This window comes from Lycorma delicatula, chromosome 9, assembly GCF_047948215.1.
Source record: "Lycorma delicatula isolate Av1 chromosome 9, ASM4794821v1, whole genome shotgun sequence".
NCBI classification, from domain to species: Eukaryota; Metazoa; Arthropoda; class Insecta; order Hemiptera; family Fulgoridae; genus Lycorma; species Lycorma delicatula.
Window position 1 is genome coordinate 59,273,906 of NC_134463.1, and position 17,847 is coordinate 59,291,752.

The window sequence follows — 17,847 nt, forward strand, 5'->3', positions numbered from 1 at the left end:
ACTGTACAAGACTACACTTATACATATTATCCTCATTCATCCTCTGAAGTATTATCTGAACGGTAATTACCGGAAGCTAAACAGGAAAAGAAAGAAGCAATGTATCAGAATTTAGAGCTCGAAAAACTAAATTTTAAAGCCAAGCACGTAAAAGAATAGTGTCGCCTATCAATCGATAGAGTTACTGGACATTTTCTGTCAGAGTTAGTGGACATTTTCTGTCCATAAAAAAAATTTGAAACTATGTTATCTCTTCATGCTGGAAAACTTTGCTTATCCTTAGCTACAAGAATTATAACTAATTATTTTACAACCGGGTAGTTCTCCAGAAATTTCCTAATTATTTGATTTAGTGTCAAAGGTCATTGAACTTATTTTATCTGAATCATAGTTGTAATCATAAAAACTTTATTTTAATTCATAAAAAGATTATGCATTACCTCTGTATCTCACTTAGTTATTTTGAAGGAAGAGGTTTACGTGATGTTAATATTCAAATAAGCGATTGAATCGATCAAAAATTCAGATAGTTGGTGCTCTGGTGATCATCCTGTCATTGCAAAATTTAAATTTGTCAGTGCAAAATTATTGTTTAGTAATGTTCTGTTTCCGTCGTGGAAAAAATTGGTGATATCTTCTGAGGGATTGTAGATAGAATAAGAGTCTGATACTAGAGTACGTTTTCAGTTATTCTCTGGATAGTTATGTTTGTCTACGGCTGCACGATCTTCGAAAATAAATTATGTTTATTAATATACTCCCTTTTCCTTTCTTTCACTTTTTTATTCTGAATTACGTAGCTGGAGTTATGTAGCATGCAAATTAATTTAATAAACAAAACAAATTTATTTAATAAAAAGAATCTTTATTTGGAAAAAAAATCTTATTTTTACAATTTATGAATATATAGTTATTAATGCGAGGGTTATTTTTTTTTCAAGGTCAGATCGGTCACGAAATTAAAACCACAGTGAAAATAAAAAAAAAAATTATTTGTAACAAGTACTTACATATTTACGCTATTTCTCTACATAGTCGCCACTCTGATTTAGACATTTGTCGTAGCGTGGTACCAACTTTCCAATATCCTCGTCATAGAATGGAGCCGCCAGTGTTTTCAGCTATGTTTCTACGCTGGTCTGCAGCTCGATGTATGTGCCAAAATGGTGTCCTCCTAGCCAGCGTTTCATGTGAGCAAAGAGGTGAAAATCGGATGGAGCCAAGTCCGGGCGGTATGGTGGGTGATACCCACCATATAGCCCGGTTGAAAAGTGATATTTCGTTAAAAAGCTTTCAATGAGGGATTATTACTGCAGTAAAATATAAATAAATAGTCCAAAACCAATTTTATTCGATTTTCGGCCTCTCTTGACACTTTTGGTCCAGTAGATTGCAATCAAAAGGAGGGGAGATCCACAGCTAGATGTTACAACAGTCCTAAATCCAAACTTTCAACATTCTACGGCTATTCGTTTTTGTGTTATGCGAGATACGTACGTACAGACGTCACGCCGAAATTAGTCAAAATGGATTTAGGGGTGGTCAAAATGGATATTTCCGTTGAAAACTGAAAACCGAAATTTTTCGCGATTACAATGTTTCCTTTATTTCGTACAAGGAAGTAAAAACAAAAAAATTCTGTTAATTCAATAAAATATTTTGATATTACGATTTAAACTCAATTAATCTATGTTTTTAATTAAAAAGCAATTTAAAGTTATTTAAAGTAATAAAAGAACATTGATAATTACAATCCAGTTACAATCTTTAATTGAAATATCTGAAAAAAATCTTTTTATGATTATCTCTATTGTAAATTGTAATCCATAATAATAATTGTACACACTACTGCAATAATTACAATTGATATTAAATATCTCAAATATTATTTTATTCGTTAACATTTTGTAGTACATTATAAAGTCTTGATTTATCTACTTCAAAAATCGTCATAAATTGTTCCAAAATAAAGATTTTCTAAAATTTTAATATCATACATTACTTTCGTGGCATCATAGCTCTAAAGCTATGCTGCAAGTAGGAAAGTATGGCAATCGGTCACAAAATGGGGTATGGGATTTTGTTTGCATTGCTCGACGGTTCACGATCCAGGGATCTCAAAAGATAAAAAAAAAGTTGGGGTATTGTTCATACGTATTTGTATTGATGTTAATAACATTTGATTGGATAAACCGATTTTAATAAAATTTGGCACGGAGACTCGTGTTTTTGTGGAAATTTTTTATTAAAATTTTGGGGGTCAGTATTTCCAGGGGGGGGTTTGAAGAGTCAATTTTCTCATGCTTTTGCAATTACTCTAAGCTCGGTACACGAGTACATGCTTATCTGACCATTTTTTTTTTTTTTGTCTTCAGTCATTTGACTGGTTTGATGCAGCTCTCCAAGATTCCCTATCTAGTGCTAGTCGTTTCATTTCAGTATACCCTCTACATCCTACATCCCTAACAATTTGTTTTACATATTCCAAACGTGGCCTGCCTACACAATTTTTCCCTTCTACCTGTCCTTCCAAAATTAAAGCGACTATTCCAGGATGCCTTAGTATGTGGCCTATAAGTCTGTCTCTTCTTTTAACTATATTTTTCCAAATGGTTCTTTCTTCATCTATTTGCCGCAATACCTCCTCATTTGTCACTTTATCCACCCATCTGATTTTTAACATTCTCCTATAGCACCACATTTCAAAAGCTTCTAACCTTTTCTTCTCAGATACTCCGATTGTCCAAGTTTCACTTCCACACAAAGCGACACTCCAAACATACACTTTCAAAAATCTTTTCCTGACATTTAAATTAATTTTTGATGTAAACAACTTATATTTCTTACTGAAGGCTCGTTTAGCTTGTGCTATTCGGCATTTTATATCGCTCCTGCTTCGTCCATCTTTAGTAATTCTACTTCCCAAATAACAAAATTCTTCTACCTCCATAATATTTTCTCCTCCTATTTTCACATTCAGTGGTCCATCTTTGTTATTTCTACTACATTTCATTACTTTTGTTTTGTTCTTGTTTATTTTCATGCGATAGTTCTTGCGTAGGACTTCATCTATGCCGTTCATTGTTTCTTCTAAATCCTTTTTATTCTCGGCTAGAATTACTATATCATCAGCAAATCGTAGCATCTTTATCTTTTCACCTTGTACTGTTACTCCGAATCTAAATTGTTCTTTAACATCATTAACTGCTAGTTCCATGTAAAGATTGAAAAGTAACGGAGATAGGGAACATCCTTGTCGGACTCCCTTTCTTATTATGGCTTCTTTCTTATGTTCTTCAATTGCTACTGTTGCTGTTTGGTTCCTGTACATGTTAGCAATTGTTCTTCTATCTCTGTATTTGAACCCTAATTTTTTAAAATGCTGAACATTTTATTCCAGTCTACGTTATCGTAGACTGACCATTTAAAAATAAAAAATTGTCCCTAAATTCTCCCCTTTCCCCAAAAATCGAAAAAGCTATTTTTAATTTATTGCATTTTTATCCAAAAATTTTTATATCATCCAAAACATAATATTACTGCAAAAGACCACCAAAAAAATACTTTGGAAGCAATATTGGGAGTGGAGGAGCCAATAAAAGTTTAAAAATTTCGATTTTTTTGAATCTTTAAAAACTTTTTTTAGTTTATTTTCAAGTATCATTATTTTACCGTTGTATGCAAATAAATGACCAATATTAGGATAGTATAAAAACTTTGTTGCCAGGATTTTTTGTGATTTTTTTAATATTATATCCTCTCAAAAATATGAAAATGATTTAATTTAAATCGAGATGTATTTAAATACCTGATGTTCCCATATTTTCCCTTATCTTTTAGATTCATTAAAATTTGATCGTTCCGGGGTGTGAAAAATTAATTATGTGCCGATCCGATCGTGCATAGTTCTAAAGCTGTTATATTTTTTATAATCCATATTTCAGGCTTGTTCTCTTTTTACGTCATTCACTGGGGTATAATTATTGTATCCATTCATTATTCTTATTTATTTTGAACGTCTTACGTAATCATAATTATGTATATTGTTTTTATACGTACGTATATAACTGACTGTAGTGTGTATCTTAACATAAAAATACCTTACTAAAAACCACGGTTATTATTATTTTAAAAGAAATATAAAAATTTTATTTAAAATAAATGTAATACAAATGCCCATTTCTGTGGCGGTATGGTAGCGTCTTGGCCTTTCATCCTTTCTTTTTCCTGTTTAGCCTCCGGTAACTACCGTTTAGATAATTCTTCAGAGGATGAATGAGGATGATATGTATGAGTGTAAATGAAGTGTAGTCTTGTACATTCTCAGTTCGACCGTTCCTGTGATGTGTGGTTAATTGAAACCCAACCATCAAAGAACACCGGTATCCACGATCTAGTATTCAAATCCGTGTAAAAATAACTGGCTTTACTAGGACTTGAACGCTGTAACTCTCGACTTCCAAATCAGCTGATTTGGGAAGACGCGTTAACCACTAGACCAACCCGGTGGAGTTGGCCTTTCATCCGGAGGTCCGGTTTGAATCCTGGTAAAGCAAATTTTTCATACGCTATAAATCTCAGTTTTCACTTTCTTTTATACAAACTTCTTCATAAGCTTCTGTGGTGAAGAAGTTTGATATCAATAAAAATAAAAGTCGATTAACTTGCGTCCGGGCAGTAGACAAATTTTTTTTCGTTATTTTAATCTAGGTTTAATACCATTTAATCTTGTTTATTAATATTGCTAAAAATAATCATTAATATTTTTAATGTTTAAAAATATTAAACTTAAAAAACCGGCAGATGAGGAAACGTCAACGTTCCAACTTGCAGCGTCATAATAAACTACGCTTCTAAATTGTCCCGCATAGATTCTTTCGACCTTAAATTGAGCTAACTGAAGAATGATTTAACCAATCTTGATAAAAGTTTCACATGCAAAACTTCCGTACACTACTATAATATATCTAAATTTAAAAGAAATTGATGTAGTTAGGAGATTTTCGAGCCACAAAATTTTGTATATAGTCTTATAAATAAATATATATATATTTACAATTTAAGTAAATGGTAAGTGAATTTTGGTGAATGTTTTCGTGCTCCTCATACGTAAAGAAAATTTATTTTCATCCCTTACTGCCACCATGCGACCGAAGGTAATACCGTACTTTTCATCGAAAAGTCATTAAAAATAGATTTCTAATTATGTATAAAATAGACCATTACTGTAATTAATTAACTTATAGATTTATTCATTGTTTCAGATTCGTTTGTGAATAGTCAAGAATGGACTTTATCTCGTTCTGTACCAGATTTAAGACTGGGCATAGTTGGTGCTTTGGCTTCAGGAAAGTCAGCCTTAGTACATCGATACTTGACCGGTTCGTATATGCAAGAGGAATCTCCTGAAGGCGGTCGATTTAAAAAAGAAATTTTATTAGATGGCCAAAGTCATTTACTATTAATACGGGATGAAGGAGGACCACCTGAGTTACAGGTATGTTTTTTATATTGAATATTTTTAACGGTAATTAATCTTTTCTAGTAAACAAAAATCGTACCTTTAGTATAATCATTAAATTTTTGTAGTTATAAAGTTTAGTAATCGAAACATTTTATCCTGCGTTCATAAATAGCATTTTCTTGGTAGTATTTTTGGATATTTACTATTTTATCCAGGACATTTTGATTTATTGTTACAATCATAATAGTAGCATCTTGAAGTAGGCGGTGAAATACTTCACTTTTTATTGCCTTAAAACATCTCTGGGACACCACACACTGGATGTGGCGTGCATTTCCATAGCAACTGCTACCTCCCCACCAACTGATTAACGATTAATGATCATCCCTTCTTTTTTGGAATGCTATTTCATATTTATACTTCAGCTTTTTAATAAATACTGCTGGTTATAATTCTGTTTTAAATGCAAAGAATTGTTTTGTATGTTAGATGCGATTAGCTACATTTTTTTAATGTATATTTTTATTTAAATTCAATTAGAAAACTGCGGCAAATTTTTAAAAAAAAATCGGAGTTGAGTTTGGTCCCGTGTTTTGTTTTATGTATTCTTTTATATTTATTTATTACAGAAAATATTATTTTACTTAGACTTCTCTGTGAAATATGTTTTAATATTTATAAAATAAAGAACTCGAAAGTTTCACTGCTTTTCACCAATGCTTTTCAACTTGGTTTGAAATAATGCCATGTAAACTTTCCGAGAAAATAATGACAAGTGCAAAAATAGGAACAAAGAACCACAACGTTAAGATTAAATGCCGAGCTTCTGCCGATGACATAGCACTCTGCAGAATCAGAACAGGAAGCAATTAGTCAAATTAACCAATTGAAAGATGTAGCTGGAAAAAAAAGGCTGGAGATCTTCTTTTCGTCAAAGATAGAAATGATGAAAAGTACCAGTTAATATCCCAAATAGACATTAGGAACAAACTGTGGCAAAATTAAGATCACGGACCATTTTAAATATCTTGGAGGAATAATTAGAAAAACTGTTAGAAATTGAGACCAAAAATACAAATTAAAACAACTAACGTTTTATAGAAAAAATATTTATAATAAAAATAACCTCTCAATAAACGCATAAGGTATTATAGCACAGTTTTAAGATCGGTCATCTTTTTACGGCATGGCGACTACAAATATAACTGGAATAGAAAATCTACTCGAGACAGAAAGAAGAATTTTAAGAAGGATTTATGGTCCAAGAAGAATACAAGAAGGCCACAGACTGATATCAAATAGATATATACGATAAAATTGAAGATCTGGAAGTAACAATAACAAAACGACAACTGAAATTCTATGGACACATGGCCCGAATGAATCAATCAAGGCTAAACGAGTAGATTTTCAATAAACTCGGAAACTACGACTACAAAGGTCAAAGTGGCTGTATTAAACAGATAAAAGAAGAGCTCAAAAAGTTCAATATTAGAGAAAACGACTGTTTAAATTAAAAAGAGTACAGAAAGAAAATTTTTAAATTAAAAGTTCCTGTAGGTGAAAGGAAAACTCAACAGAGGAGAATGAACTGAAGAAAGAAGAGCTAAACAGTCCGAAAGATTGAAGAATTTCTGGAAGAAAAAAAAATAAATTACGTGAAATTATATTTGCGTGGTGGAGAAAAAAAGGAACATGAAAAACTACAAATCAGAATACTTAAGTATTACCGAGTGTATACGTTAGGTATTAGTTAACATTCATATAATAAATCAAAAGTAAATCAAAAGATATAAGAAGAAAAAAGAAATTAAAAAAGCATTGCATAATTAATTAATCATCAAATTTAATTTAACCACAAAATTACATCAGCGTCACCGCATGAATAACAAACATTAAAGTTTAGTTTACATAGTCTACGATTTTAGTTGCAACATTAACATGTAATGAAGGTACATGTACGACGCTTGTGACCCCTTGTGGTTTTATAATAATGTTCTGGAGGATGCGGCTAATGAGTTTCAAATTTGTTCCAATTAAAACGTAAATTTTCTTGTATTAATCTCATTAATAATACAATGTACTTCGCTTGTAATTTTAATATTTTCGTAGATTTTAAAATCTTATATGTGTAATTTAGGTCAAATTGAGGTAAAATTAGCTATTGAGCTAAATTCTACGGCGCTTCGTAATTGTTCGTTCGATTTTTACTAGTCTTTTTAATTATTGTAGAAGAAGGGTTTTATAAATATCTGAAAACGTTTTATCTCTTTATAAGTATGATAATTAATTTTTTTCTTAAACTGAATTGAACTTACATTTTCATTAATTTATAAAATTATTGAACAATATTTATCAAATTTCTTTTTTATTTTTAACCGCCATAAAAAAAGAGAGTTCGCTTTTCAATCAGTATTTATTTTTTTATCTATTCTTTTTTAGGTAGATTTCATTAGAAAGCTACCTATTGTAATGGGTACCATGATTCGACTTCCGAAAAATTTCGAAATATCTTCGGGTTTCACATCCCCCAGACCCCGAAATCACCATCAGCACAAACGTATATATATATATATATATATATATATATATTGCACTTTCTTGTGGACATGATAACTGCCGTAATTTTCCGTCAATCACTTTCAAAATGTTCCCTAAAAAAAACTCGACCCAAAATCTCGGTCGAGTTCGTTAACGGCCAAAATCGGACCATGGGGGAGGAAATGCGGTGGTTTTTTTTCGAAAAAAACAAAATATCACTATAACTTTCTTATTAAGTAAAATATCGAATTCGTTTAATGTTCTAACTATTTTTTGGATATGGGCCTAAATCTTATTTAAATAATGTTTTTTGATATCACCAACAATTGGTCTACGGGTGGAAAAAAATGCGGTTTCGAAGACAAAAAATAATCATACCTCCTATAATAGACACGGTATCGAATCGGTTTAAAGTGGTCGTTAGTCCTCTAAATATTACCTAAAAGTTTTGTCTGAAACGATTTTTGATATGACCAATCCTTATGGCAAGGGATGACCAAAATATTACTGGAATTGTAAGAAGATGGGGCTTGTCGTATGCTAAACATGTGAAACTTTTTTTCACATGCAACTATTGTCGTATTGAGTAAATTTGAAGTTTTTCTGAACTTTAAGGTGGAAATCTTTTTTATCTCCTACTTAGCACCGGTGAATTCTACCTCCGCCTTCCGGCGTGCTGAAAGGGATTTTTTTTAATTTGTTGAGAAAGTTCCTTTGGTATTCGAGCTGTTATTTTTCACACCTTAGGAAAAAGAATTTCGTAAACAGGAATTTACATTATTTTGATGAACAATTTAAAGTTTTATTTTCTCGTATTCTTCACTTAATATTGAATAATTACAACGGTATGATAGGTATTCTGCTACAGTAATGATGGCATTCAAACTAGTTTCAACCAAAATTTGAAGAACGTTAATTGAAATATTTAGGTAGAAATAATATCTCCTTTCGTATATCAAAGAACTTTTATTTTATAAAAACAGTAAGAGTCTCTAATCGTTTCTTTACATCTTTTTTATTTTTCAAAACGCATAAAAAATACATATTCCTGCAATTCTAAAGAGCTTTTGCTCTTGCTAAGTTCTCTTTACATTGTTTTCTTAGTTTTTATTAATTAATGTGCAGGATTCTTATATTTGCGATTTTTTAAATAACTTTTTATCGTACGAGCAGTACTTTGTTAGACCTATCCAAATATCAAAAGGTCAAGGGGATGAGGCTGTGAAGCAAAGTCACCCTCAGTATCTCTAGATTTCGTCTAATTAAGGTCGTGCTTTTTTAGGCAAATTTGTAGATAATTAAATAATAATATTTGAAAAAAAAAGTTGCCAAATCGCACCCCCACCCAAAAAAAATGCTCTGAAGTAAGGCTATGTTGTGACGTCACAGGTTAGCGGTAGAATTAAATAAATAAATAATATTTAAAGTGTAAAAAAAATAACTCGATCTGGCTGGTTCTCGAACTAGATCGTCCGGTTGACTCGGTACCTGGTGCGTTAAGCCTTGAGGATACACCAGCTGCCGACCGTACAAGCGAAATTTGTTTTATGTAGGTTGTGAAATTACATTATTTTGCGTAGTGCCGACCGTCGCCGCTCGTACCGCCACACCCGCGTGAATTAAATAGGGTATGCGCGCGCTCGTGGTTTAGTTAGAATCGTTGAATTAAATAAACGGAAGAATATTATATTTAAATAAAATGATAAATATTTTTAATTAAGTTTTGTGTGAATGTATGTGTAAGCCGTGCATCCGAGACAACTGTGTTGTCAGTGTTTTAGTGGTTTTAATCTCTTTTTTTTAAATTTGGTTTGGCCTTTTCATTGCAGTTATTATTTTTTTTAACTTTTTGAAGAATTCAAAAATAATATTAATTATTATTTCTTATAATCTGTTATTTGGATAATCATATTTTTATGACATTTTTAACCTTGCTGGACAAATTTAGGTTTTTAGAACAAATCTTAGATTTTTTTCGTAATAGCTTTTAGACTGTGAATTCTTTACTATATAGGAAAAATATTTTAGAAAATTTATTTCTAGATGTATATTTACTATAAAAAGTTGTAGTAAATATTAAATTTAAATTGATATGGTTGTAAACTATTTTGAAGATCTTAATTATTCAAAAAATTCAGTGGATTATATATTATTATATGCTGATAATTTACTGTTTATCTGGACTCGTGTATATATATACTCGAGTTGTTTTTAAGAACCATATATCTTTAATTGGTCTGCTATTTACTTTCTTGAGGATAAAATATCTCTTAACAGTAATTTTCTGTTCCTATCCTAGAAAAATTGCTCCAATTTTCATAGTGATTATGAACGAAATGGGCCTCTCTTGCTAGGAGGTTGCCTTGCGTTTCCTGTGGGTAGTGGATTTATTTTTTCTGTATCTTGCTTTCTACGACAGTCGATTTCCGAGATCTTTAGATTTTGTGTATTTTTAGTGTTATCTGGAAGAAAGCAGTTTGTGGATCATAACGGCTGAAGCTCTTTTTCCGAATAAAGTCGAGCGTTCTTATCTTTCCTAAAAAGAAAAAATACAAACACACTATTAATATTACACAAGAAGGTACAATTAATATAAATACTGAGAATTTGTTGAATTGGTCATAAAAAAATTGGAAAATGATTCGGTAGTTTAAAAATAATATCGAATAAATAACATTATTGAACGTATCGTTGTAGAAGGCATCTTATGCAAATATTACAGATAATACTAAATAATGCAAATAATACAGATTTTCATCGCGTACTATTTTATGTATATTTATATACATATTTATGAAAAACTGATCGAATTCAGTTATTAATTCGTGTGAAATTGATTTCTTATAATCTTGATGGTAATATCATTTTTATGAAAGCTTTACCAGCTTTTATTTTTCTTTTTTTACAGGAAGCGAACAATTTCGCTTCCTCTAAACTAATTTAGAGTGAAAATTACATAAAAAAAAAAATTTTATTTTACATTCTACTATCGTGATTTCTAAACCTGTGGGCTTTTTGTATTATCTTCCTGGTAAAATCGACTGGAGATTATATATCGGTTTAGGGAATTTAATAATGATTCCACATACTTTACGTGGTACAAAAACTGTAAATAAACCAATTATAAAATTTAATTTTTTTTTTAAATCCCAACGTTAAAAAATGAAGTAAAAAAATTAAAAATAATAAAATGAAAATGACTGAAAATCTTCGGGGGAATATAACAAACAATTTTGTGAAAAACCAACTCGATATCTGCAATAGGTGCCGAGAAAATCGTCAACATACTCCGCATAGATAAACTACACAATAACCCCCTTTTTTCGTTTCCCTACGTTCAAGGGTTAAATATATAAAAAGGATAATCGAAAAGATAAGGAATATACAGGTAATAAGTAATTTGAGATAAAAAAGAAATTCGAAATAAAGATTAATGAAAAAAATAAATAAACATTCAGAGATTTTAAATCTTTTAAGATATTATTTCTCCTATCTGTAAATAAAACGTGCATAACAGTATAATTTACTATTGATCATAACGAGGAGATAAATTAGACTTCTGCTGTGAAGTGATATACGAGTTTATTGTTAATGACTTCACTGAAAATTAATAATAAATGTTAATAAGCTTAACTCGTAAAATAATTAATATAATTAAATGTTACATTATAATACATGTATGTGTATATATAACACATACCATTCATATTTTACAAACGATGTAAATTTAATCACAATTGCTTACTGCGACCTATTTCAAACTAACGTATATTATTATACTATAAACATTTTAATCACAAAATTAACTTTGATTTATGTAACTTAGAGTAATTACATTACTAAATCCTATACGAGAATGAATTTAGTTGTGGAAAGCATATCGGTTCTATGTATACTTTGAACAAACCTGTTAATCCGTTCGTTTCCTCAAACCATAAATTCAATTTATATATATAATATGTATTATCACATCTGAGGAAGGTAAATATTTTCATCTGACAATCCTGACCTAAGATAAATATTAATAATAAGAGAAGATATATATATACCGGGTGATATTCAAATATGGAAATAACTTTATATTGCACATGTGAGAGTTATTTGGAGCAAGAAAGAATGGGGTTCTAAATAGTTTTTAAAAAATCTGCATTATGGTGAGTTTTTCATTTTTGTCCGCCGTCTTGGATGTGCCATATCGAATAAAATATATTTTTTTTTTAGGTAGGAAAGTGAAGATATGACACATGATTTCGATTTAAAATTTTACAAGCAAAACAATGGTTGAACCTGTTTTTATGTTAATGATTTCGTTATCGAGTTATAAGCATTCAAAGTTGCAAATTACGGAAAAATCTTGTAATATTAAAAAAAGGTAAAACGCGCTGCATGAACAATTTTATTGCATATTTTATTTATAATACATACAATAACGATCTTTAAGCAGTGCTATAACTGATGATAACATTAAACAATAACTAATAATTGAAAACATAAATTAAATGACTATATCAACTGATATTATTTTCTAAATAAAAATTAACTTCCATTGTTAATATCAATTGGTATTTTTTACTTATCATAAATGAAACAAATAAGCTGGAAACACATCTTCATTTTTACTAGCACTATCAAATTTTACCATTACAAGTATGTTGAAGTAAAAATGTGAAATGAGGAGTTAATAAGTCGCATTGTTTCAACGTAATACAAATCGCATTGTAAATTAACAGCTGAGTACTCAAATAAATTTGTAATACATTTTTACTTCCTTGTACGAAGTTGAGGAATTATTGTGATTGCGTAAAAAAAAAAAATTTCGGTTTTCAGATTTCAACGGAATCCCTGAATCCATTTCGACTATTTCGACTTGACGTCTGTCCGTACGTATGGATCTCGCATAACTCAAAAACGATTAACCATAGAATGTTGAAATTTTTTATTTAAGATTGTTGTAGCACCTCCCCTTTTGATTTTAATTGACTAAAAAGTCCAAAAAAGCCCAGAATCCAAAAGCAGTAGTAGGTTATCGTTGAGAGCTTTTCAACGATATATCATAAGTGGTACTTATTGTACTTTTTCCAGAGTTATAGCCAAATAGAATTTTAATTAATGAAATATTTGAATCTTACAAGGGGAAGGTACATCGATTGGAATCAGACTTCATCTCCTTTTTTTTAACTTTTTTTTTTATTTAAATATATTGATTTATTTATAATTATTAATGTCTGATTGTAAAAAAAAATTACAATAAATAATAATTCAATAACAAAAAATTGAAAAAAAAAAAAACAGAAGTTCGTGTATCGATTAGTTCGATACACGAACTAGTATCTGTAATTCAATAGGCGAACAAGGAAATCATGCGGTGTCTACATCAGATTTTTTAAGTAGGTATTTCCAGCTGATTTGTTTTATTTAAAATCAGACAATATGTAAAACTGAATGAAGTTTTTTTTATAGCTTTGGAAATTATGAAGAAATTTTTTTCGCAGTATATTTTTTCTTTAAACTTAGCATAATAAAAATAACATTTTTGGTGAATTCGATCTGTTATGCAGTCTTTATACAAAAAATCTATGTACAATCTATACATTTTGTAGTGTTTTCTCGGCGGGATTTTTATTAGCGTATTACGTATACTGACAGTATTGTTGTATTTCATAACTAAATAACCTGTATAACGTTTTACTTATAATCTTAAGCTTTTTAAATGCTAAAACACACAAATATTCTACATTTGATTAGCTAAACTAGAGTCCAGTTCATTGATAATTAAAATTACCAATTATAATTTCAATTAAAATTATCAGTTATAATTAAAGTTAGTATCTCTGTGTATGCTATCTCTTGAAAAAGCTGTGGATTGATTATTAGCGTTATGTTGTATATTTGTCACTTGTTTATTTTGGTTAATTGCATATTTAATGTATGGGTCGATAAACTTACACAACAATATTATTATTGTTGTGTCATTAATAATAATAATAATAATACGGAGAGACGTCGATTTTCCCGATATCCAACCGTCCGGACTGTTTTCATCCGCATTAGACAATCTAAAAAAATAATTTATTTATATATAAAACGTACCGTAACCGGTCCAGGTATTTATGTGGTCTTTATTTTTAATTTAATTAATCCATTCCTGCCGAAAATAGTTGTTAAATATTCAATAAATAGTAAACTGTCGGTCCTCCTAAAAATTCTAAACCGGGAGAGGAGAATGAGAAAAAATTGACTGATTATTAAGCTATTAATAAGGCATTTCTTCGTAATATTTTTTCTAGCATCTCAAGAATGTAAAGTCGTATTAGATTAAAAAATAATTGAAAAAGCAGTTTTGTTATTAAAAAAAGAGATTCCAGTAATGGAATGAATTCCGATAGGTTTACACAAAAGTGATGAAGTAGTAAATAAAATATGATTTCCTTAAGTGTTTATAGTAATTAGGAAACAAATCTGTTATTAATACTTATCGGAAAAGATATGAAGCAATCTGATATAAAAAATCTGATGTGGACACTACAAGACTTCCTTGTACGAATATTAAATTACATATACACATTTTTAAAAAATGAAAGGTTCATAAAATTTTATTTCATTAATAACTTGTTGAATTCTAATTTATCGTAAAACTTTTTTTATAGTCGGAGCTTAATAATTATTAATAAATCAAACATGAACTTTATTTATACAATTAAAATTATTACAATTGGTATACATTAACTGTAAATAATTAACTTTTAACATCATTTTGTGTATATATGTTAATGATGAATTAAATAAGATAAATATATAGAGGAAGAAAACATTAAGACCAAAGAAATAATAAAAAGATTAATAGAAGATGATGAATATAAAGAGAGAGAAAATTTGAAAACCAAAGAACGGGTACACAAATTAAGATCAGAAGAATTATATCAAACCAAAGAGCGATTAAATGAATGGCAACAAAAAAAACAAATAAGTGAAATGATGATAAACCTCGACTTAGGGAGAATATTTTCAGACAATATCAGAGAAGTAACGAACTAATAGGTAAGAATCTTTTGCAATTTATTACAGATGGGGCAAGTATGCCTCAGTGTATATGTTGTTCTTCTGAGGGTGTATTTTTCAGTCACTGTAGTTAACTTTAATGTGAATAAAATTAAACAGAAATTTCAGAATAATTAAATAAAATTAAACAGAAATTAAAGTAGAAAATCCATAAATAATGCGATTCTAAATTATAATTTTCAATTAATATTAAATAATCTGATGTTTCACCAAATCTATTACATATACATATATGTAATAATGCCTATTAAATTACATATGCACATTTTTAAAAGTGCAGGAAATTTATTTCACTAATAACTTTTGAGTTTTTTCATTTTTTTTTTTTTTATTGTTATTATTGAATTATTTATTTTTTTTTTTTTACAATCGCGGATTAATAATTATTAATAAATCAATATATTTAATTTAAAAAAGAAAAGTTTAAAAAAAACTTTAAAAAAAGATAAAATAAAAAAGGAAATGAAGTCTGATTCGAACCTATTATCCTTCCCCTTAAAGATTAAAATGCTTCATTTGACTTTTGATGTTGTAATTTTCTGCTATAATTATTAGGTTTATTATTGTGAGAAAATTATTACTTAATTTGATACTAATTTACAGTACTAGAATTAACAATAAATATAAACAATTAATATATCATCAAATTGAACGGAAAGTGGTGTACATGAAAACAGACACAATTACATCAATTTTCTGCCATAACTTGACCGATTTTAAATATAAAATGTCAGTTTTTTCAAAATGAAAGGCTTAATATTTTAGCACGTGACATACATTTTGTTAAGACTTATATTTATGGAGATATAACGGATTGAATAATAAAAATAGCCTTTATTTTGTAATTTGCGAAGGTATTTACGTCCTGATTTTTTGCTAATTTTAAAACTTTATTACCAAGACGCTTTCCAAATATTAATGTGATTCGTCTATTCAGATATAAATTTTTATATAAAAGTAATAAAATGGTGGACAGGGAGAGAACGAAGGAGAAATTGATGCCTGGTATAAGTAAAACTGTTCGTCACAAACTGCTTGAATTATGCTAATAAATATTATGTTAATTAATTTTTAATTGTTAGCATGTATAGGTTAAAACAGGATTAAAAACTTCATTACTGACGATGACCGAAGAATCAAAATGACTCTGAATATATTAATGATCAGCTTTTTCATACCATCTTATAAGGTCCTTTTCTTAATTATCTCCTACTACCTTGTCATATATTCAGGTAGTATATAAAGAAGTTACACTCAGAATCGCATAAATTCGGTGAACTAGGGGAACTGATTTAGATCCTTTAATAATTTTCATTTATTCCTTGCCTCCCGTCTGTAACATTATTTTTTTAGGATATTAATCTCATCGGAATTAATTTTTTTTTAATCTAATAAAATATACTTTTAAATAAAAAAAGAATTTTTTAAATTTTAAATGCCACCCTTAAACTTAATTTTCTGCTATATTCGAAGAGCTAGAACCTTATGTAAATACGATTATTATTTAACAACTTGCTTAATATTCCAATAAAAAATGTTATATATTACTCTTCTTTTTTTTAATGAGTTTTTTTGTTTCCTTCATGCTGATTTTGTGCTCAAAAAATTTAAATTTCTTATTAAAGAAACAACTGGGAATATTTTAATTTAGTCATTATTGTGCATCTAGTTTATCTGTAAGAACATTTTTTAATATTCATCAGGCATATTCCTTGTAGTTTACTGTATACATAAAACAATATATTCGCAGGTTTTTATTACATTCTTGGTCATCTAACAGATTGCAATTTTATGAGTGTACTTCCGGATTATCATTTCATTTATAGCGTATTGTTTTACATAAATGGAAAATTACGTTAATATCTTATTCAGTTGTTAATTTTATTACTGCTGTTAAAGTATAAATTTAACGATTATGTTAGAATAATATACTTCCGGAAATCGTACATTGTAGAATATTTTCTAGTTATTTTACAGGCTTATAAAAGTATTTTTATTATTAGTAAAAGTGGCTTTTAATAACAATATTTAAATTCGTGTAAAAGTTCTAATTTGGCGTATCACTTCTTACAAAGGTGTGCCCTTTTGTAAGCGTAGTTCGATTAGCAAAAAATTTACCTAGTTTGTAACATAATTTTTAAAATATTGTAAAACTTTTGTTATTATCCAGATAAAATTAAAATTTGTATATTTATTAAGAAATCATGTATTTAAGTTAGTTGCAATAAATGTGCCTTATTTTTGAGCCGGGAATGGACATTTTAAAATTTAAGATTTTATTTTTTAAATGCCTCTCAAAAAAGAAATTTAAAAATACTGCTAAACGTCTTCAAAATTATACTCATAATGATTGTAATAATAATAGAAGAGATGACACTAGCCGTTTCAAAATTATCTTTATGAATCAGCATGGAAAAGTGATTATATTCGTTTTTATTTTTTTTAAATAATTATAAACAATAAGTTACAAAAAAGCTTTTTGATGATCAAAAATAATTTTTTTTTTATACGTTGTGCAATTTATATATAATTTACAAAGTGTCTCAGTAAGAAATTGGGGAAATATTCATGATATGTTCAACAAAAAAAAATTAATTAAAAAAATCGTATAAACATGGGTTCAAACACGCTAGCGAAAAATTTTGTCCAGATTTTTGCTCCAAGATAATAACTCATATTAAAATTGTTAGGAACATAAATTATCAGATAAATTTGATAGATTCGTATGGTATTTGACCTGTAAAAAACAATAAAACAGGGAAAAAGTGTATCTTTAGTAATAT

The 17,847-nt window shown here is 28.9% G+C and overlaps 1 protein-coding gene across 2 annotated transcripts in view; it reads left to right on the top strand.

Moving 5' to 3' along the window:
• The window catches only part of CenG1A (Centaurin gamma 1A), a 332,755-nt gene that overhangs the window by 171,290 nt on the left and 143,618 nt on the right, over window positions 1-17,847 (top strand). For both annotated transcript variants that reach the window (XM_075375074.1, XM_075375073.1), the window contains exon 3: window positions 5,265-5,497. In XM_075375074.1, the coding sequence (XP_075231189.1) occupies window positions 5,265-5,497 (233 nt within the window). The remainder of the gene's footprint in view (window positions 1-5,264; window positions 5,498-17,847) is intronic.